The sequence below is a fragment of the Pocillopora damicornis genome, chromosome 7 (genome assembly GCF_964200805.1).
Source record: "Pocillopora damicornis chromosome 7, jaPocDami1.2, whole genome shotgun sequence".
NCBI classification, from domain to species: Eukaryota; Metazoa; Cnidaria; class Anthozoa; order Scleractinia; family Pocilloporidae; genus Pocillopora; species Pocillopora damicornis.
In genome coordinates, this window is record NC_142676.1 from 11,696,492 (window position 1) to 11,719,280 (window position 22,789).

Sequence of the window (22,789 nt, forward strand, 5' to 3'; positions counted from 1 at the left end):
CATTACACATCTCAACAAAAATTATTCGAATTGCACTTAATCCTTCTTCCAAGCATGTTACAGACAACCCAGAAGAGCAGGTTTGATATTTCTGAGAGTTCAAAACGTTAAGCTCGTGTGTCTGTACTGCAGGAGTTATCGATTCATATTGCTTTTTCCGATTCCTTTTGGTCTTGTTTTTCATTTGTTTAAACAATAAAGGTCTACGGTAGCAAAAAAGAAAGTTTGGTTTTCACGTTCAGAGTTTGCGTGTTATTGAGGTTTCGTCTGCATGGCACATGTAAACAAACCGAAAAAAATGTAAATAGAGTTCATTTTGTGTTCATGCAGAACTTAAAGGCATAATTTATTGTAATAAATAACGCTGGGAAGTAAGAATTGGTCAAAATGCCTGATATCAAAGATTTATGACCAATATTAATTTATTTATTTTTTCATACTATGTTGTATTTCGTTCTTGTCAGAAAGCAAAGCCAACACAATGTGTTAAGTTTAATTTGTAAGCTCAAGCAATTTGTATGTAATAATGCTGCTAAAACGGCTAAAACAAAGATAGCTGACCATGCATGGAATATTTATTTGTAAAGAGGACAGTAATTAAGGAGAAGAATTAAGTGATTATCAGAGTAAGACATTGTTGCTCGCTTATTTTTGTAAATTTGGATTGAATTAAGAAAAGACAAGTTATACAAAAGTTATCGATGGTTAATAGAAGTGCAGGTATGAAATTGAAAAGAATATTGTGAAATCGGCCAATAAGGAATTGTATTTAACACAAAGGTTGGATAATCAAATGAATTTATTGCATAATCGAGATACGTGTTTAATTACGAACTATGTGTTTTTTAGGCCGTGTGATAAAGACTGGAGAAGAGGCCAGCGTGTGTTGATAGTATGGTGTAATATTAGAAATATTAGTAAACTCCAAAGGTAGAGAACCGAAAACTATTATCATGTATACATGTTACAATAAACCTTTTTTCCTCTGGTACTGTTTGGCTGTTGGATTATCAGAGGCTAAGAATGACGTTAACGCAAACGGGAAGAATGGAACTTCTTGCCATGGGCTTGGAGACACTTTGCCCGAAAGTTGAATTATATTTGCGTTAACTGTAATCGAGCGATATATTTTTTGCCATTTTCCAATGCTGCAAACTCGCTGTTCTTTAATAGGATTGGTGTCTTGTAACAATTTCTAATTACTTAATATTATTATGTTATTTGTTGCCCCGATACTCAGATCTTCCCCTCATCCTAGATCAACCTACAGTGTGTCATCTCCCTTGCCAATTTTCAGGGTTACCGCATGGGAACCGCTAAGGTGAATCGCCTATAGCATGGCATTGCAGCCGCTCATCCCAAAAAGCGGGAGGCTTGGGTACCAAAATACAAACAAAGATGGAGAACGCTCTATGTACGCCTTTGTGAACTCGTGAAGATTTAACACTTCACGCCGTTCTTCAACTTGTTACCTGAAAAGTGTCGCTTAGGGCGAACTGTATGATTTAGGAATGAGTTTAGGCATGGGTTTGGATTCATCAAAACCAAACCAATCAGATATTCACGGAACAGAACTGGCTCTTTGCACGACAACTTACCGGTCATTTCATTTGAAAGGCGAACCAATTCCTCCACCCTTTACCGTCTTGAAGGAACTAAAGCATTCAGGCCCATTAGGAACTGATCAAATGATGAAGGTAACAGCCTGTGCCTTTTCTCCGAACGACGATACAAGTTTGCTGTCACTTACAACATTTGCTGGCCTTGATTTGAGACATTTTCGAGCAGGATTTGTTCAATGTTGGGACCTCGATAGCCTCGAGGAAACCCATGATAACAGCCTGTTCACGTACTCACCGCGTCCCGTTTGCAATTTTTCGCCAAATGGGGAGATTTTGTCGTTTATTTTAAACACAGGTCACGGACAAATTATTTTGGCTGAGCACACAGACGATTGTACTCTAGAACCGTTCACAATTGACTGTGATACAGGTGGATATGGCGATAGAAGTCTTCTGTCCAGAGCTTTATGTTGCGTGTTTGCTCCGGACGGCCGCAAAGCCGTGACAGTGAGCAATGTTACGCTAGAATCTCACAGAGGTACTGAAACAAATGAAATTTGCCTATGGCAAGTGAAGTCCAAGAAAAAGCTAAAAAGTTCAAGAAGAGTCAGTTGTGAAGTTGTTTTTCCAGGATTTTCCGGTCACTTGATCAGCTGTGTCTTTTCACCAGACAGCTCCCTTGTTGCATTTTCCAGTTCCTTGAGTCAGCTATATGTTCTGAAAAGTGAAAATTTAGAGTTGCTGTCTGCCATTAGGACTGATGTTGCAAGAAATGCTTGCAGTTGTTCTTTTGTTCCCTGTTTTCCATTTCAAAAGCTTGCAGCCTGCTATGAGGATGGTGTTTTTCAGATCTGGTATATTCAAGATGGTAACACTAAATGTGTAACAGAAACAAAGATTGTGACAGGTTCAACTAAGTTGACAGCATTTTCATACAGCGCAGATGGTGCCTTATTAGCCTTTGGTACTTCACAGGGAAAAGTTATTGTATCTGAAACAGAACTGTTACAGACTCTTTATGAGATAAGTTCAATACATGTACCTGATGCCAGGCTAGACTCTGTTTCTAATGAGTCAAGCACAACCATTGTGTGTTCTGTTGCCTTTGCAAGGAGCTGTAATGAACTGGCCATTGGACAGAGTGATGGCTTAGTTCGGATCTGGCAGTTGCCTCTAAAATTTGAACTGCAACATTTATGTCGTTTAGTGATTAATGGGTTGGTTCCACCAGCACAAGTGACACATCTGCCCTTACCAAGAAACTTAAAAGCTTATCTATTATTTTCACCTCTTGCTAGTACAAGAGTAAATGAATGTTCTTGAAGATCCGAAGCAAATTGTAGCCATTAAAGAGACCACTAAGATACAGAGACTCTATGGTGAGGGGGCCCATACCATCTTTCCTATTCTATTCACAAACATGATGCTATCGATATTGCTGATCCTAGCAGTACACAGGACGTGTGTCATATGTACCTCATAATAGGCGTCACTCACTTACCATAGAGTCTCTGTGGCTCAGTGGTAAAGCATTGGAGCATGGCCTGAGGTTCTTGTGGTGACTCAATTTTTTCTTTGTTCTATGCTTGTCACAAGATGAAAAACATCTTTCTCTATTTTTTTACTAAGCTCAAACTTACCATCTCTCTCATACTATTTAGAACCAGTTTAATTGTTATCTTCCAAAATAGGTCTAATAGGAAATTGAAACTTAAAAACATTAGGTATTTGTCACCAGTGTCTCAAAACTATTTAGCTTGTTTCTAATATATAATACCAAATTTGACTAATCTTCCATGCAGTCAACATTCCAATCTGTTTGTTGGCAACTTCTTTCAGCTGTAAAGAGTTTTTTCTCAAATTGAGGTCTTTTTTTCTCTTCAGATGTTTGATAATTTTTGAAATGTTGTGGTAGATTTGCAACAAAAACAGGCAAAACATAGGAACACGTGGAATTTCAAGCCATTTAGTTCCAACACCAAATAACTATGTAATTTCTTGATATCAATGCTGTAAATTATTTTATTTTATAAGTTTGAACGAGGTCAATTTATCCCTCATTGTATCTGAGTTAGATAAAAAATGTTCTTAACATTACTCAGAGCTATTACTTTGCATTTAAGATTTGTAGCTATACAGCTCCACTGCATGAATTGTCAGTTCATCTAGAAAAAAATGACAGTGGCAGATCATAAAAAGCATTATGACAAGACTGCTAGACCACCCCCCCCCCCTTGCCCTGCCTCAACAACTGGCAATGCAGCATTACTGCTGGCCTCGAATGCAGATTTTCAAGTAAACCTTTTTTCAAATGGTAGTAAGGTATATTTATTACGAATTTTCGTTGATGATCTGGCACACTTAAATGTTATGGAATTAAGGAAATCTTGCAGAATAAAAGAGGATCTATAATTTCACATATAGTTGACAGTTGCTTCCTAAGTAGTCCTAAAACTACAAGAAAAATAGAAGAGTAGTGGTCAACGTAAACAAAAAAACAAAAAAGAAACAACTCAGTCCTCTTTCCTAAGTATAGCCATGGGCCAAGATCAGCTAAAGGGTTACCCAACTCCTTGGGTAGCCTGTGCCAAGCTCTTGATCCATAAGCACGCACATTTAAAACAGCAAATGTAAGTGTTTGCCTTGACGACTGCAACTGCTAGCTAATTTGCTCTTCACAGACTAGGTACCTGAAACAGGCCACAGCCTGGTGCAGATCTTTGAGTTGGCAAATAATTTATTAACATATTGGTTCTCTCTGTATGCAGAATGGAGACGAGGCTGTTAGAATCTAATAAAAAGGGTAAAAACAAGGAAAAATGATAATAGGATCTGCCGGGGATAAAGTAGAGTAGCTATGGCCTTTGGTTGATCAGTTGACGATAGAGAACACATGGCTTCCAAATCACAGCTGTCAACAGTCTCCTTAAAACATGACAAAAATTCGTCAAGACTACATATTACGTTTCCATGACAACATGCCAGAGTTACTGGTTCCTCGTTCACCAACACCTGCACTTTGTGATCCCGTTTTTCCGCCATTCCTGAGGATTTGCACGCATATAAAACCACAGCGACATTGCCCGACATGGGAACCATGTTAGACAAAACGAATTGTCGCTTTCTCATTTGGAGGTAATTGTCTGCCCGCAAAGGTATGGAATCTTTGAAAAGTCCGAGAATTGTCAACAACCCAACTAAAGCGCCTGATGACGTGAATCGAAATACTCCCCGAAGATCGGTTTGACCTGCGGAGAAGTCACGCAAATTTTTCGTGATTTCAGAAAGCAGAGTGCATTCCATCTCCAGATTTAGCTGGTTTCCGTATGAGTGCTCGTAATACGCTTTCAGATCACCCTGATACTCCATTATTTTGACATCATTATCTTCCAACAAATCACACCAGCTGCTGTCGTTACGGTTCATTACTCCAAACGCACACAACCGGAAAATTTTCTCGACAAGATCAAACGTCAGTGACATCTTTCCGGTTATCTTGAGTCTTTTTTCAAGTCGTTCTGTTACACTCCTAGCTTCTGGTCCTTTCAAAAACTTTTCCACTTCATCAAGGCCATTCTCGTCAACGTCGATCTCGTACCGAGGACATGTTTTGTAAGAAGACAATAATTTATCCTGGTTTTGACGACCAGAAAACATGACAGCAACGGGTTGAAATTTTGATGGGCTTACAGGACCTTGGGATTCAAATAATCCGTGGGCAAACGCCATGGCGCTTTGAGCCGTGCGAGGTTTATCTGAAGACACAAAACTGTAATATTTATTCCAGTATTTATTGTCGAAGACTCTGTTAAAACGGGCTCGAAACCTTTTGGCGATACTGTATTGTTCAATTTCACCAACGGCTGTTAACTCGCCTGGATTACCGTCGTTCCACAGCGGTGGTTTGATCCATGGTAACGTGAGATTTTGGTAGCGGAATGGCGAATCTTTTGTGTAGATTTGGTTCAGCTTGGTTAAAAGTGCATCAATTTCTTCCATATCGCCATCACTTGGAAGTCGAGAGCCGTGGCGTATCACCATGTTGAGATGAATAGGTTCACATCGGTCGGGGTGTGTTATCGAGGAAGCAGAATTGTTGAAGTGGTATGCTGTTTTCGTTCCAAGGCGAAACGTTTGCGAGCCTCTAGCATACTGAAAGAAAAATAATCGAATAATAGAGAATAAAACCAGTTTCAAAGCCATGTTGAGGGACGTTCGTGGCTGTGTTTACACGGCCGAGTACGCATGCTTAAACCATAACAACGTTATGTTTAGGGGATATTGATGCATAGCTGAAATGTAACGCTTGCCGATAGATCTACACAAAATGCAAAAATGTCACGTCAAAGAACGTCATGACGTCATTGTTTATGGGTAACTGAGATTTCCTTCGCCTTTCCCTAGATTTTGATGCTTATACTGGGAGCCCATCGCTGATAGTGACAACTAGACTCCTAAAGAAAAGCGAACTTCTGCTGAGGATAAAATTATATTTAGAAAATAAGAATACATTAAGCCGTGTTTGTGGTAAATTATGGTTTGACGAAAAAGAAAACATCACGATGAACGAAAACGAGCTCATTAAAATTGATGACAATAAACTATAAGTAAAAGTTTCGCTTCCGTTTCCCTTCGTGTTGCTTATGTTTTTCCATACGTGAGAAGTAAAAACAAACAGCACTATGATCCAAAACATTGTATTAATTTTGAAGCAGCCTTGAACTGAATTCTTTGTCCTTTTAAATAAATTGTTTGAGTATTCAATTATTTTCATCTATCTATTTATTCGTTCATTGATTAATTTATTTATCTGTTCATTATTTTTTCATCGAACTCTCTTCCGAAAAATAGGTATACCTGTCTTAACCATATGCTGCCTGCCCTTAAAATCTTCAAAATATACCTTGAATATCTAAAGATTGGAGGGTAAAAGTGTGATTTCATCATAGTTCATTTGACTGGGGATTATGAATGACAATTCCCCGAAGGTGATTGGTTTAAAGGAATCTAGACAGGCAGAACTATAATGATGATGACAATAATAATTAATTGACGATTTCGCTAGCGCCATATCCATTAGCTCATAACACTTTACAACACTTTGCGGGAAACTTTAGCCAGACTGCATTGATCAGTTTACAATTTTGAAAGACATTTTTGCAGACGTTCCCAATTTCGGAATCAAGTCCACAGTACAACACCGAGAGCAACAATCAAACTCAACGGTTTATTTTCCTTTTCTGAGAAGACCAGCACGTCTAACCATTTGCAGAGGTCACAGCAATAGCTTGCACATTCTCCTCAACTGTTCTAAGACACTCAATGTTGTTCTGGTCTGGAGCTTAAACACTCGACCTCCCGCACGGCAGTGGGTCCGGTGCTCTACTATCTAAGCCAACCAGGAAACTGGTTAACAATTTTCTTATGTTAACGATTGCGGGGGAGGTCTGTGGAAGCATTTGGTCGTGTCAGCGGCAGCAGCTTTAAGTAAACTTTCAAACTGAATACATTGACTAACGCGAAAACTAAACCTGAGGCCATGTAACTCATCATGAAGGCTGTCATACGAGATAAACAAGCACTACTCGTAAGTATGAAGTGTTTCGTTGATATACCTTCATTTCAGGGTAACTTTCAGAGTTTCATCGCAAAAGAAGGAGTCAAAAGCATCGAGGATTTACCGGAAAGTTTGTGTAAATCTTAACTGATGTTAGGTAATTGCATCTGTATTATCTGCATTCGTTGAAAAAAAAATATGTCTGCATTTTCGTGGTCGTTGTCGCAAATTACATCAAAATAGAAAATGTATTTCCCTTTCGTCAATTTTCGCATTTTGAAATTGTAAGCTTTGCTTTGCAGAAAAATCCCATATCGACGGATTTTGGATTTTTTTCTTATTTAGAAGACTCCGTTCAATAACAGAAAAACAGGTCTAACGCGGAAATTAATCGACTGACTTCCTACGGAGAGGTCCACTAATTACCGATTGCGGAAAAAAGTTTACGAACGTAAATTTTTCGATGAGCACGTTCCACCGAACAAACGGAATTAGAAAAAGGCTACCCTGAACTCCACAACAGTTAGAGTCATCCGAAATGCTGCCGCACGAACTGTTCCAGGTCAAATTAATTTAGAACAAAAATAAAATACTATTGTTTTGGTCGTTAATTTCTCTTGACATTTTCGCGTGCTCTCACCTCGCTAAATGGTAAATGTTTACATTATTTGTTTTACGACGAAGACCAACAGATGTTTTGAAACCTTTGTTTTGCTTATCTTGTCCGGGTAATTCTTTATTTAGTGACATCAAGAGTTAATCATTTGGATTTTGCTTGTGGGAAACGGCAATAGATGATCCATGAGACGTGACGGCACGTTTCTTACACGTATTTTTTTCTTTGTCCCATGCTCGCAGCAAGACGAGAAACGTTTTCCTTTATTTCATTATCGATCTAAAAATTTGCAATCTTTCCTCTTCGATTTACCCCCTCGAAACCGTGATACGGACCGACTCACACATATGCACTAAGAAAAGCCTTACCTAGTGCATTAGCGAGTTCTCCTAAGCTGTGGGAGAGAGCATCGTAGCGCCGAATTTGAAGGCCTGGCGTTCGATTCCTCATGGGTACTCAGAATGCTTTCCTCGTTCCGCGTTTGTGACGAGACGAAGAACATCTGTCTCCTGTAGAATATCATGTTTTTTTTTTTTCATATTCAGATCTCTACGATTAATACAAGTGTTTTAGAGAGCGATTTAAGTATCTTTGTGAGTTGAAAAATCCGCCATGTCAACAACTTTCGATATATTTCTGGTCTGCTTAATTGATTGCTGGATTGTTTTGCAATTAAGTTGCAGTTATCTATCACACAGAAATTATTGTCAAGGTACTGCCATGATTAAAGCGTCGGTCAGTTTTTTTTTCCGCGTCAAATAAAAAGGGGAAATCACGTTTACTTTAACACTTTCCCCTTATTCCTAGCGGTAAATTTAGCTATCTCCCGATAACTCGTGTTTTCCCACCGGCTAATCAGGATGCAGTGTCCCCTTTTGTTTTATCGTCCTGGAACCAAATTAGCTAGACAAACTTCCATCCTTTCATATGAATTAAGATTCCGCTTTTTTATTTATTTTTTTTTCGGGGGGGATTAGGTAAAACTAACTTTCAAATGAAAAGTTATGAACGGTGCCTTATTTTGATATTCAACAATCATTCACGGAAGTTATGGTAAATAAAGGTGGATTAAGGTGTTGGTCAGTTTTTTTTCCGCATCAAATAAAAAAGGGGACATCACGTTTACTTTAACGCTCTCCCCTTGTTCCTAGCGGTAAATTTAGCTATCTCCCGATAACTCGTGCTTTCCCACCGGGTAGCAGGATGCAATGTCCCCTTTTGTTTTATCATCCTGGAACCAAATTAGCTTGACAAACTTCCATTCTTTCATATGAATTTCGATTCCGCTCTTTTCTTATTTCTTTTTCTTTCTTTTTTTTTTGGGGGGGGGGGAGGGGGGATTGGGTAAAACTAACTTGCTAATAAAAAGTTATGAACGATGCCTTATTTTGATTTTCAACAATCATTCACGGAAGTGGTGGTCAATAAAGGTGGATATTTACTCCGCCGCTTCGAGGCTAAGAAAGTATCCCCACTCCTACCGATAACGACGCAAAGATTTGGTTTAGTATAAACCCCGAAAGTGCCCCTAAATTACCTTATTTCTGTCAATTTACCGAAAAAAGCTCAGAAATTAAACTTGGGACGCTCGAATTTGTCTCTTTGACAGTTTGGAGGAGGCCAATCAGAGAGCGAGAAAAGCACTATTTACTTGCGTGTTGTATACTAAAAAGGCTTCATACGAGTATGAAATAGACCATTTTGCGCAACTATGAGACAGAGCATACCGTTTACTGATTTCAAAATAATGCACTTTTCTTTGGGGCTAGCGTAAACGGACGTACGTGAAGTGAGTATTTCGTTAACGCTCTACGAGTAATTTTAAGTGCGCTGCAAGAAAGCACTCATGTCATTTCTACTAGAAGGTTGTTTTAAGTTTTCACTGCGGCTTATTCCATGAAACTTTAAGAAACTTGTTCTAACTACAATAACTGCGGCTAATCTAATGTTTGACTTGACTTTAGTAGGTTAGATATAAAAACCTCGAGACAGGTTTGTGTTTGAGGCGACCACTCTTTGTTTTTCTTTTGAAAATTTCTAACCTTTTTTATATTACTTTTCGGAAAAAGGTCGCAAGCGCACTTTAGAGGTAAATAAGTGAATTTCTGGGGACATTTTCTCAGTAAATTTATCAACCAAATCATTTCCTTTCGGAAAACTGGTCTGTCAATTTTTTATGACAGTGGTCAAGGAGAGTTGCCAACTGAGAAAAAAGTTGCCACACTACTTAAATATACTTCCATGGAAACTTGTCTGTGAAAATTCGTGTTAAATTTCAGTCTAGAGCCTTAATTTCTGCGGTTTGTGTTGCGGATGTTTCAAGACGACGTGCAAGACAGCAATCTGGGTTTAAAAGTCTTAGCAGCTGCAAATAGCCCCAAAAGTTATTTATTGAGTTGCTGAGTAAAATATTTTTCCTCAACGAGGTGTTTTGTTTTTTGGAGTTCCCATCCATTTTAAAGCGTCCTTCCCCGCCACCTTAAAGACAGATATACAAAACTCAACATTATATTGGTAGTGGGACGGGGGGGAGAGGGGAAGGGGTAGACACAAAAGCAGTAAGGTAGGGGAAAAAGCTATGCTTCCGAAGACCTTACTACTCACTGATTGTACGATCGCAAAATGAATGCATAGTTCATGTGAACAAAGAGAAAAGTGTTAACGAAAATTGGTCCCGCCTCAGTTTAGAAATTAAGGAGGGATTTTCATTCACCGATTTCGGTTTAAAAAAAATCTAGAAATTTCTACTTTTTTTCCGCTATTGAACCAACGCTGACAAGTGAGATGTTTTGGTAAATCTTCAGAATTGACGGTTTAAATGTAGATCTTCTATTGCAAGCATTTGGAAAATTAGACGAAAAACAGAGTAAAAGCTCAGTGGATGTCATAGCATTTTTCCTCCAACTCTTATATAATTGATGAAATTTTGATCAAAAAGACTTGTTTTTCTACTTTAGACAAAAAATGAATAATTGAATGACATCTAAATAAGGTACCTGTTATAATTAGATAGATAGATGTATTAGTCGCATATTATTTAAATATGCATTAGAAAGATGCGACGAAACTGAAATACATTACATAGAATAGATTGATTTATTTACGAATCATTTTTGGCAAAACACGCATAGTGATCAGGATGAAATTATCAAATAAACCATTGCCGTAGTTTCCTTTTGAACAAAATACTCGGCTAGGGCATGATTTGTTTTTTCTTTTTTTTCTCTAATAAGATCGGTGCCCATGTACAGATCTGGAAAGTGACAGCGATTTGACCTTTTGTTTACTGTGTTTCACAAAACTGTAAGCGAACAAAAACACATAGTACCTTGCCAGCCAGTCCAGTGGAAGGTTTATATTTTATTGATAAACGTTTACCCCAAAATTAACTCAAGAAGCTTGAGATAAAACCTCTCGAAAATATTATCAATGGATAAACTTGGTTTTGAGCCTAATGAATTATGTGCATAATTTACTGTCGCTTGAGTAGGCGCGCAATTTCACTCGTTTATACAACTTATTTCGAATTTGATTCTGAATTTAACAATACCAGTGATAAATTAGGGCATACGCTCTCGTTTCACGATGCAAAAAACATATTAATACATATTTGACATTTAATCTCTGCGTAAAAGTCAATCGCACTTTTCTAGAGTCGCCAAAACTTGCCATTTTTGTTAGTAAAAGTGATAGACATTTCTAAATTATAACATCCGCTGTTGAGCTCGGTAAACAATAGGACATTTAACAGAAAGTAAATAGATAGAGATGAAATAGGGGTACATTATGGTTATCCTAGAAGCACATTGCCTTTATTGCTCATATCAGCCATTCAATTTAAAGAAGCTTGTTCTTCCAAATTTGAAGTGTTCTTTGGGTCACGATGCATGTCAAACGTATCAAAATTTTTTTTTTCATTTTTTACTGTCCTCTCAACATGACAAGAATTCATCACTCTTTTAATTTTTCTGATATTTCCATCAAAGCCAATTCTTAATTCAGGTTTGTTAAAAAATTTTAAATCAATGGGTAGTTTGTTTTAGGGTGAGAAACTCATTAGTCACAAAGAATCAAATATTATTTTCTACAGATATTACGCGAGAAATCTTTACATAACCAAAAATGAAAAGTAAACATTGGAAAAACTTAAATTAATTGAAAAAAAATAGCAGTTCAAGTTTACGAGCATTACAATTTTGTGCAAATCTTAATGCGGATTTGTATCGGAAACCGAACATTTCTTAAAGACGCGCGGTCTTTCTCAATCCTCTGCCTTGTTTATCTGTTTATTTACTTATCTATTTACGTATTTATATATAGACTTATTTATTTATTGTTCTATTTTATTTATTCATTTATTTTTCATTGCCTTTCCTTCTGGCAGCTTGTTCGCAATTGAGTAAACGGTCGCTTGTCAACGTAACGAATAAATTCATGACTTAGTTCTTCATCATTGGCAGAAAAGATGACACACTTAAAAGCATTATTATTGACCGTGGGCCGTGAAATGTTAAAAATATTAACAAGCGCAATTCAGGGTTGGGAATAATAAGTGTTGACATGGTCGCCTAGGGAATTTCAAGCGTCTCTTGTATTCAATTAGGAAGAAAAATGGGAACTTACTGACCAAAAGACACCGACATCTCCTCTCTTTGCGTTTCTGGTTCTCCTTTCTTTAATTCTTTGACAGCACGGGCAGCTGGCTCGGAGATGTAAAGTACAATCGAAATGAGTTTCTTCGCGGCATCCCGTGAAAACATCGAATTTCCTCAGTGAATAGTTTAATTTCAAAACATCCAGCCTCTTTTGTGAATCACCCACGATCGAATGACTTAGTTTGGGGCAAGATACCAGTGCAAATTTGGGACGAAAAATAGACTTCAGCTGCTCTTCAACGAATGGTAAGCGAACACGAATTATTATAAACCGATGTTTGTCTTGTCCGTTGTCGCATTCGACGAGAAAAAAAAAAAAGCAGTGTGTAAATCTGGTTATACGAAAATTTATCTAGAAACCGTTGTCAAAAATTGGTGGAAAAAAGTTCATTTCGTATATCTTTAATCAACTAACTTATCCCAAAACGAATAGTAAAGTTAATGTAATTTGAAAAATTGAAATGTGTTGGTGTTTTGTTAGTCAAATTGCGCCGCATTAAAAAGAAAAAAGTTGGCGGTTCGGGTGACGAAAGGAGAGTAGACATTTTCTTTCAAAACAAACAAACTAGCTAAGTTTGAAATGGAAGATATAAGATATGTGCACTTGTTTTCTCCCAGGCCCTGTTTTTGTATTAAGCTTCATCTAAGCTTTAATCTGTTGTTCCTTTGAGAATCCTTTCAGCAAATGCAAAGTTTAAACCGGAATACCCAAATAGCGCACGCAAACCTGTTTTGTTTGGATAAGATTATGAAACAAGTCTTCCTCAAACGTGCTTTCCACTTGATCCTCCGTGGGATATAAAACTAATGTCTCTTCTTAATATTTTTCGTGTAAGATTGCTCTGTTTTGTTAATTACGTCGATGCTGAGTCAATGTTTAACAAGGCGGCGAAGAAAAGCAAAATTGATTTCCTAAATTAACGGCTCAATATCAAGGTATAAAATTGTTAAGGGCAGAATAATTTTAGCCGAGAGGATAAAAAAAACTCTGTGGTGTTCCTCTCAACCAAATATGACTCAGTATCGAGCGCGTTTTGATAAATTACCCAGATCTGAAATTGAGGATAAAACGTTTCGTTGACCGTGATCAAGGCTTGCGGAATTGTTCAAGTTATTTTAGGGGACTGCTTTAAACCTAAGGCATGACCATTTTTTAATCCTTAATCGATGGATTTACTGATTAAAGTTGAAAAAAACAACAACAACAAAAACATATAAGACGTGTGTGTATACAGTAGAGTACTGCGCATGCGTCAGTCTCCCGGTAAATCATGTCAGATATTCATGCTCAAATTGACGCTCGTTTTGTGACTGTAATTCCTCACTAGCAGTCTTCAGTTCTGAATATTTTATGTGGGTGATGTTAGTAACTATTCAAATTCCTGGATTTCCTCTGAAGCTATATGCTATATCAGTTAATTTTTTTTATTTCTGCTCATCTTGCTCAGGAAATGCCGACCCCAATTTACGTGCGAGGCTACATATACACATGTGATTTTATTGGCTCGGAATTCCAAACTTATCGTTTCGTAGCATAAATGGTAGACGCACTAATTTCACTCAAACGTGACAAAAACATAAGCAACTTTTTGGTTAGAAGTTCATTTCAAACCAGTGACCAACGTGGAACTTTCAAATGCGCTCGCTCACGATGCACAACTTGTCCTTTCATTCATAGCAGCCTAAACGTGGTAAAAAAAATATGTATATTCATAATGGAATAAAAAATTGATTTAATATGCACGAACTCATTATCGTAAAAGTTTAGAGGGAGATAAAAGAAGCAACCGTTAAAGACGTGAGGAAAAAACAGATTTAAAACCAGAAGTAATGGACATAATAAAGATGGAAAATGTGAGCCTCGGGCTCCCGCCTCGTGGCCGACACAGAACCAGTGCTTTTATATCCCACGGAGTGTAGCGGTCTAGTTTTCCGAGACCAAAGGTCAAGGCCAGACCTTGCATGTTATTATATTTCTGTAATCCTCACAACGCCTCATTTCTGAATCTAAACTGGTGTCAACTGCGACTTTCAAGGAACGAGCCCCTGGCATGGTAACTATGGTGTACTCCTGGGAAAGAAACTATGCTCTGTAAATACCTCGCTACAGCCAGGAGTAGAAATTAAGAACCGGCTAAATGTCAGGAAATTGTCGGAGGATAGAGAAAGTTTCACTTGATTGAAATGCTATCCGTAAGGTGGAGATAGATAGGGACAGAGCAATCCACTTAACTCGTGTTTAAACTTCATTTGACTTCACTAGTATTCAGCAAAAGGAAGGTTCGGGACCTGAGAGGATATTTCGTTTATAAAAACTGTACAATTTTTAATAATTTTTTAGTCTTCAAAATGTGTTCGGCTCTACCTACGACAATTTTTTGCCTCCGTGATGCATCAGCCAGTTGTGTGCCAACAAATTGTCTTTTTATATTAAATTATAGCCGTTTATTTGCCTGTCCAGACCACCTGTCTTTCATCTTCCATGGCTGTGGGGTTGTTTTCCGTTTAAGCGGACTCAGTGATTTGAATGTTTCAACACAAAGATGTAATTTGGCTCGTTAATAGATCATTCTGTTTCGCCTTTTAAGACGCTTTCGATAATTTTCTATGCAGCACTGTAGCTTGCTGTCTCACATGATATGGTGTTATATAATTTTTGGGTTGGTAAATCATCAACACAGATAACGAGGTTAATGGAGGTGTTTACTTTCTTCTGATTGGTTCCTAACTACCAGGTTCTTTTCTCGACAGTTTTAGTGATTATACAATGTTTTCCTTAAAATGGCGAGCTGGTAAAAAAGAGCTGCTAGGTTTAATTTTGGAATGATGATACATTCGATCAAGATTTTGCTTGGTCCACTTTGTGAAGGATGGAATCCGCAAAAAGACCCAGTATGAGAAGATTCTTTTTTTATGGGTAAGCTGATTTTAGGAACGAAAATGCTGCACGGTAGACTAGCTGTCAGGGTGTTGTTTGCTTTATTTTTTTCCTTTTTTGAAAGATGTAAGGCGCTAAAATGCCCTATGTTCTATTCATCCTGTGTTCAACTTAGAAAAGAAAAATACCTTCATCGAGTGGGCTCCGTTACAAAGAGTAATTTTTCTTTCTACTCGGCAGGCTATCTATTGTTGAAGTAAGAAAATATGGCATACGTCTATTTCCTGTAAACAAAGAGAAGATGAAGTGTTCTGCTTTTCTAGTCGTAACATACAGTGACGAAAAAATTTAAATACTGTCGAAGCAACACAATGTAATAAATGCTGCGAGAATGAAAAAGTGCGACGTCGTAAAACGTACCAGCCGGATTAGATTTTGCTGATAATATTGCTTTGTTTTTCTCAATCAAAGGGAGCACTTACTGGGGCTTGAAGATCTTTTAGTTGGAGGAAATGCAAATCTGGATTTACTCGGTAAGCGGAGAAACTATCGGTCATGTTTTCAATATTACCAATCGATGTTCCACCTGTGTATGTGAATAGCAGAATTTTTTTGTCAATAGCAGCAATCTGAATTCCCGTAAACCACAGCCGAATTGTAGTCGGGGAAAATTGTTCCGTTGAAAAGTAACGACGATTTTCCAAGCGATAATGAAAACAAAAGTTTGAATGTCATAAAAAAAAAGCACTTTCCTGTTCGATGAAATTAAGAATACACATAAAAATTTAAGGCGCTTCCTCCTTAACCAGCAATTTCAATTTCACACCACTTTTATCTTCCCTCTACGATCATTTCATTACAACCTTAAGATTCACAATCTTTGTGGGATGTATCTTTTATCAAACAATTTCAGTTCAGATCTGAATGGAGAACTTCGCCTACAGCACATACCATCTCTTTCAACACTGCTCTTTTTCCCCGAAATTGCACTTTTAATTATTCAAAACGTTCCACAGACTGCTAATTGCGGGATCGCTGTCCATATCGCTGCAGATGTCGAGAATTTTTTGTAACAAAATAATAACAAAATGATGTCTTCGGAATAATATCCGCGAAATCTAATTTATTAAACACCTACAAGTCTTAAACCCAATTCGCATTTTACTTTTTTAAAATAGTCTTGAGAAAAAACCACGTTTATTAAAATGCAGTTCTGTCACACTAAATTGCGAATTGCGTGGTCTAATATTTTTATTCTCGTAGGTTTTTATAACCGTATGGTATGGATGTTTGAATGTTGTGTACTGCCTAGCAATACAGCCGCCCTCTTCTTCCGGGACAACCGCTTTCACGCAGAGGACGGTCGTATCAGTTACACCAACAATATCAGGTAAAATGTCATTAAAATTTACAGTTACAGAAAATATTATTCTCTCCGCAACGATGAAAAGTTGAGACGGTTGCATCTTCATGCATTATTTATCACTTGCTTTTACATGGTTTTTGTTAAAGTAGTTAATCTTGAGACATCACTTTGACACCAAGAGTCAAGTATATCGATTTACATACTGTTTTTCGTCGGTGGCTCTCATCTGTTTGACCTGGGGGGAGTAAATATGTTTTAATGCCTTTCGATGTTAATAAGCGGCCAAAACAGGGAGCTTGTCCGATTTAATTGAAATAGTGATCGTAAAAACTTACCGGCTTATTCTTTAGATGTTTTTCTTATTTGGATACATAATGTGTAGCAGTATATAAATAGTTCTTCTGAGTTCGCCGATTGGCTGGCTCGGAGATTATTAGCAAAGTACCACTCAGCTCGGAGAACAGACAGAAGTATAAAATGGCTCTTGTATTTCATAGGGTATTAGACGGAAAATGTGTTCGTTAACAGAGCTTACAAAAGATACAAAAATGACAACAAAGTTTGGTTTGATTGCGTAGCATAGAAATTTTGATGTAAAAAAAAAAAAAAAAAAGATCGTTAAAGAGCAGATGGAGATCGCTATCGAAGTGGGAGACGTAACTTAAAATGTGTTAAATTAGTTGCACTAATTGATGAAGCAAAAGAAACCTTCAAAAGTCTTACCTTTCAGCAGCGAAGAGAAACGAGAGCTTTTCAAACAATGAGACTCTGTTGAGCACAAATAAGTATTGCTCGAGGAAAAATTCATCAGTCTAATTTCCGACCATCTATCAGTAAAATGACAGAAATTAAGAATTCGTTTGGTGCGCTAGCTATTGAAATTATCTGATGTATACCAAAACAATATTTACCTCAGTGTCTATTAAAATATCACCTCCTCGCCGGTAAATAATGTTATATTTAAATATGAATGTGGTAGAGAGACATAAAATGTTTTCAAGAAGCGAATGTTGGATATGAACTACATTAGGGTTATTATCATAAGTAACTTTAATGGGCCCCTATCAAATTTTTCGAAAAATACGGATTTAGATGGTGACATTTAAAAAGCCACGCAATCAGTTTTGGCTGTTCCTACTTTCGTTATGTGGCCTTATTTCCCGAAAATTATTAACCTTGGTGCACCTGCAGAATGTATTTTCAAAACCATTGTAAACTACTAAATTCAGTTTGGCTAAAGTCCCTCGCAAGGTGTTGTTAGGCGCATTGGAGAATATTTATGTGGAGATTGTGCTAGATAAATGCGTCATCATGGATCGTTATGATCACTATCCTAGTGGATTCGAAAAGCTCCGTTTTTGATGAGGGTGGTGTTCAGGTGGTGTGGACAGTACGGTTGAAACTTAGCCCGAATCAAGGAGATAACTACAATGTATTAGTATTCGTGTAGAGGGTAGCTCTCAAGATCTAACTGTTAATTCTTCCCTTTAGCTGCTACGCATTTCCCAGCAAACTGTCACCTTTTTTAATGTTGTCCTCCGATTTAAATGGTATTTTGTTTCAAATTTCAGTGGACGCTTCGATAGTTACCGCAAGGGCAGCGCCAACTCCTGTGAGATCAAGTGTTTCAGCCTCAGCTTCACTTCAAACAGAAGTAACTACCAACAAGGCATACACCCTTTCCGCTACCGAACCTCGTCCTGAAACAGAGATTACGCAGGCCGAGCCTCATACTGAAGGAGAGGCGCGGGCAGAAGGCGAGTCAACTGCAATAAGTGAACAAGCAGGAGAATCCGAACCATATGTAGAACCAGAGACGTGGCCGGAGCCAGGGCCAAGATGGAGTGAGGCCTTTGAAAAATGGAGGGCAGCTTGGTACATTCATGTCTATTTCTTCGCTATCGCTTTCCTCGCCATTGGATCTTATGCTGGTTATTACGTCATTTTGAACATTTACGACGGCTTAAGAGGAAAATACCTTAGTGTTTGTTTAAACGGTATGGTTCTGCTGTTTGGCACAACCAGGGCCTTTGTGCTGTTTTTGGATCCGTATCATCAAGGGAGCTTAATAAAGGCTCTTTTCACAATGCGCCTGTTATGGTCCATCGGCGGCCCTTGTCTCACCGCCTCTGACTCCCTCATAATTTTGGCCCTGGTAGAGACCGCTCGTGTGTCCATTGCGCCTCCAAGATTTCAGAGGCTCGAAACAATTTCGATCGTGATTGCATTCCATTTTGTTCTCGTTATCGTTTCAGACACAATCGTTTCTATTTACATGGAAGCAAAAATCATGATTTTACTCTGTCAGTTATTCTTCTCCGTTTGGGGAATTACGTTAGGTGCCGGATACGCAAACCTCGCGTACAAACTCGACAAGCAACTCTTCAGTCATAAACAGATCAAGGAAAAGGGAGATAAAGTATATATATTTCTCATTTACGCCTCTGCCGCGGCAAATTTTTTCATTTGCGGCGTTATGATCTACACCGCAGTGGGTGTTTTTGGTGTGTATACAGACATTGAATTCGTGGACGCCTGGCACTGGTGGACGTTGCAAACGTTATTTCGCACTGGGGAAGTTATAACCTGCGTCTTGATTTTCACGGTTAGCGCCAAGAGATCACGAGTAAAGCAAGCTGCAGATGAAGTTTCTGAGTTTGATTCTCGGTCACAAACGTTTGATTCGATAGACGGATGTTCCGCGTTTCGAAAAGTTCGATCGTTTTTTGACAGATGTAGAAAACGGGCAACGATCTCTGATATCGCAGATGTCTTTAAGGATGATTCAGAGACAATTGTGGGGGTCAGTAGAAGTAGTTTTAAAAAGAGAACTGCTGGTAAAGGCAACGATGAAGATGATGTCCTTCCCCCTGTTTTCGAAGCATTTCAAGAGAGGGACAGGGGGAGAAGGCAAGATTTGTTTTCTCATATGCGTGAGGTGACTGTCGAAAATCAAATTGCGCAGCTCGACGCGATGGCTCCAGCGGTTGCTCCTAGACCAAGGAGGGGTCGAAGACAGAGTTTATTTTCTGCCATGCATGAAGCTAGCATAAACAGCGCTATTTCCTCGTTTGCTCAGCAAATAACTGAAGCCAGCGAAGAACCCATGAAATGTGAGTCTTTCGAAACAGATGGGGAGCTTAACGAGGAGCCAAAACCTCTCCCTCGAAGAGGCCGGCGGACTAACGTTTTCTCGAATCTTCCGGAAACAAAACCGGAGAGGAAAAATCCTCGTCAAGGCATGATGGAAGATATTGTTGAGGAATCAACTGTTTACGAAGGGGAGGGTGACTCGATTAGGAGACGCCCACCACTATTGAAAATGCGGAGTTCAGACAGAATGCGTCAGTTAATTAATACTTGGCTCTCGCGAACTAAAGGTTCTTCCGATGAACCGAAAGACATTGCCGAGGAAGAGGAACCAAAAATTGAAAGAGATGAGAATTCTGCGATAGATTCCCTTCCTACAGAAAACTGTTGATGACCTTGTAACTAACTTGCTTGTAAAAAGCCATCTTTTTGGGTTCCTTGTGAATAATGCACAAGCCTTCAAAGCATTTGAAACATCCCTGTACCTCTTTTAAAGAGCAGTTTTCGACGTAGATCGTCTTTAGTACTGAACTGAATACATCTCTTCCTGTTCCTGTTTGATTCACATAATATCTCTTCACAATAAAATTGTGGAAAGCTTGTGTTTCGTATCTTGCAGCATTAAGACTGAAATATTTAACTCATGCTTTTGTTTACTGAATTATTAGAGTCTGTTTGTTTGTTTGGTTGGTTTGTTTTGCTGCAGCAGTTTTTCTTTCAAAGAGTTGGAGGGTGGAGGGGTGCTTAAGGTGATTCTTTAGTAGAGTCAAAGCAGCCCAAAACACAGCCAGGTTGGGTAAAAGAAAAGCGCACATTTTGTGACATTATAAGAAAACAGAGGGAGGGGGAATGATAAATTTTTAAGGAAGCAAGAATTCCCATTGCAGCATATAACTGCGCAACAAGGAGCCAGTATAGATAATAAAATATAATATAAAATAAAAAAATAGAAAACTAGAAAATTTCTCCTGCATGGCTCTTTGATAAAAAGCCGTAAGGCCCTGTCGAGCCAATCAAATAGACCTTATGAAAAAGATTTTTATCCTACTGAAGCCAATCTCGTCAACGTTAAAAAGACTCAAATCATATCAGTCCACACTCAATCACAAAGAATTATAGCCCCTTCATTGATTCTAAGTGATAAACATTCCTAAATGAAGTGTTTCAACTACGCCATGTTCTATGTTGTTCCTGTTTTAGAACCATAATCTCAGCAATGATTAATTCAAAGTTAGTAATAATAGTTTTTCTATTAATCAAAATATACAGAGAAAAATAACCGGCTAGTCTCTACTTTGCCTTTGATAGATCCAGTAGTTATTCAAGAATATTTTTAGCAATATCCATTGATTAAGATTTTCTCTATAAAGCTCGTTGTAACACTGTGTGATTTTTGGCTATTGTACCGTGAGTAAGCTTTAATACGTAAGAGAAACTGAAACATGAATTGGGTAAGTAGAGACAAAATACTTCAGGTGAATAAAACATCAAATGTGTTGCTTGATTATAATTTTTGGGTTGGGATAAGAGATATTAATATACTTTGAAAGAGACCCAGCTGTGGACGTCATAAAGTTCCTTACACGACCGTTACGGCGTACAGAAAAAGGAAAAAAGTCGTAATTGATTATTAATTTATGTACGTACAAAGTTCACATTTAGAGTTTAAGTGAAACATTATTAACCGAGTCTCTGTGTCTCATTCAGCCCTATTTACATGCTCTTAAAAATCCAATCGGTAGGCATGTTTGGGTTTACAGGACAACTGACCTTGGCAGAGCTCACATATTTTTAGAACCCTAACCCAAACAATTTCACTGGACATTCGAAATGAACAACAAAGTACTTGAAGAACAACCAACCGTCGTGAATTAAAACCTAAACAAAACTTGTCGTTGAGGATTCTAAGCAAGGTCAAAGACAAGCCCAAACAATACTAATGATGACGATTTTTCAGGAGAATTAAGCCCTATTACAACGGTCAAGGACACATAACTCAAAGGTAAAAATAAATGTGAGGTCTTGCAGCGCTTGATAAAGCAAGGCTCACAAGACTCGCAGTAGGATTCCAGCATAATCTAACAGGCCTAAACAATTCCCAAACACTTAGTCAGAACACAGTTCCTAATTTTAGTAGTTCCCAAACACTTTTAATTTTAGTAATTCATAATACGTATTATAATATCCACAACCAGTTAATCACTGAATTCTTCGATCATTTTTGTGTATTTTTGTGCACCTGATGACTGAGATTGAGTGGCCTGAAAAAAACTTAACAATATCTAGATGGCTCGCCTTACTGTGGAAACGTGTAGGGGAACTGTTTTTTTGTTAAATGAAAAAAGTTCGAGAAGTCACGTCGAGGTTACAAATTACTTATTTTTGTGCATATTTTTATGTAAGAAATTTGTACCCATCTTTTTAAGACAAGATAAACAAAACAAAAATACGAAAAGTAGAAAACCACCTCAAGTCATAAATATTCTCGCGGGTCATAGCACATTCTTCGAACGGAACAGTTCAAAACATTGAAAATCGAACCTTGTAGATCCTAATACAAGGGCTCTTGCTAGTGATGCAGTCACAGATAGACAAAATATTTCATAAAAAGTGCGGCAGTTGCTTTTATTACCAAGGGTGCTAATTGTTATTATGAAATGCGCATCTTCCGTTACTTAATTGCAGAAGGTCATATAGAGTTCGACGATTTACCGTATTGAAAGATTATATATACGTATACTAGGAAATGTTTTTCACCTTAATGTCTGTAACTCTCACCCTCTATTCACCTCCACTTCGGGGAATAGTTCGGTCTTCATAATAATTCACGGACGGGTAGCAGTAGGAGGTAAACATTTTTGACAACATAGCGGTGGGAGGTAAATAAAAAACACACAGGGTACAAAATAAGGAAAAGTGGGAGATAAAAACAGGAAAATAAAAAAATCCTCTAAAAAGCAGAAAAACGTTTTCAATTGTGACAATTTACATTTTTAAAAGCCAGAGGAATAAGGACATATCAATACCTTTCTCAAATCATTCTCCCAAAAATGTTCTAAGAAGTG

The 22,789-nt window shown here is 38.0% G+C and overlaps 4 protein-coding genes across 7 annotated transcripts in view; 3 read left to right on the top strand and 1 right to left on the bottom strand.

The window, feature by feature from the left end:
* LOC113687068 (uncharacterized) overlaps positions 1-991 on the top strand; it is an 11,845-nt gene extending 10,854 nt beyond the window's left edge. For both annotated transcript variants that reach the window (XR_016188676.1, XM_027204769.2), the window contains exon 10: positions 1-991. This exon is cut by the window's left edge and continues 531 nt beyond it. The gene's annotated coding sequence lies outside the window, so the exon portion shown is untranslated.
* Positions 992-1,118: 127 nt separating this feature from the next.
* Positions 1,119-3,659, top strand: LOC113687071 (uncharacterized). The gene has a single exon (XM_027204773.2). It carries the CDS (start codon positions 1,512-1,514, stop codon positions 2,883-2,885), a length of 1,374 nt encoding a protein of 457 aa, XP_027060574.2. The 5' UTR covers positions 1,119-1,511; the 3' UTR covers positions 2,886-3,659.
* A 205-nt stretch (positions 3,660-3,864) lies between these two features.
* Positions 3,865-5,765, bottom strand: LOC113687070 (multiple inositol polyphosphate phosphatase 1). The gene has a single exon (XM_027204772.2). The coding sequence runs from the start codon at positions 5,763-5,765 to the stop codon at positions 4,347-4,349; it is 1,419 nt and encodes a 472-aa protein (XP_027060573.2). The 3' UTR covers positions 3,865-4,346.
* Positions 5,766-7,059: 1,294 nt separating this feature from the next.
* LOC113687072 (uncharacterized) lies at positions 7,060-20,323 on the top strand. Of its 3 annotated transcripts, none has more exons than XM_027204777.2 (4): positions 7,060-7,149; positions 15,740-15,801; positions 16,532-16,658; positions 18,206-20,323. In XM_027204777.2, the coding sequence occupies exons 2-4, from the start codon at positions 15,781-15,783 to the stop codon at positions 20,113-20,115; spliced, it is 2,058 nt and encodes a 685-aa protein (XP_027060578.2). In that variant the 5' UTR covers positions 7,060-7,149; positions 15,740-15,780; the 3' UTR covers positions 20,116-20,323. The 3 variants fall into 3 exon arrangements, with proteins under 3 accessions (XP_027060578.2, XP_027060575.2, XP_027060576.2); XM_027204774.2 differs by lacking the exon at positions 7,060-7,149 and adding an exon at positions 12,206-12,636; XM_027204775.2 differs by lacking the exon at positions 7,060-7,149 and adding an exon at positions 15,147-15,307.
* Positions 20,324-22,789: the final 2,466 nt, after the last annotated feature.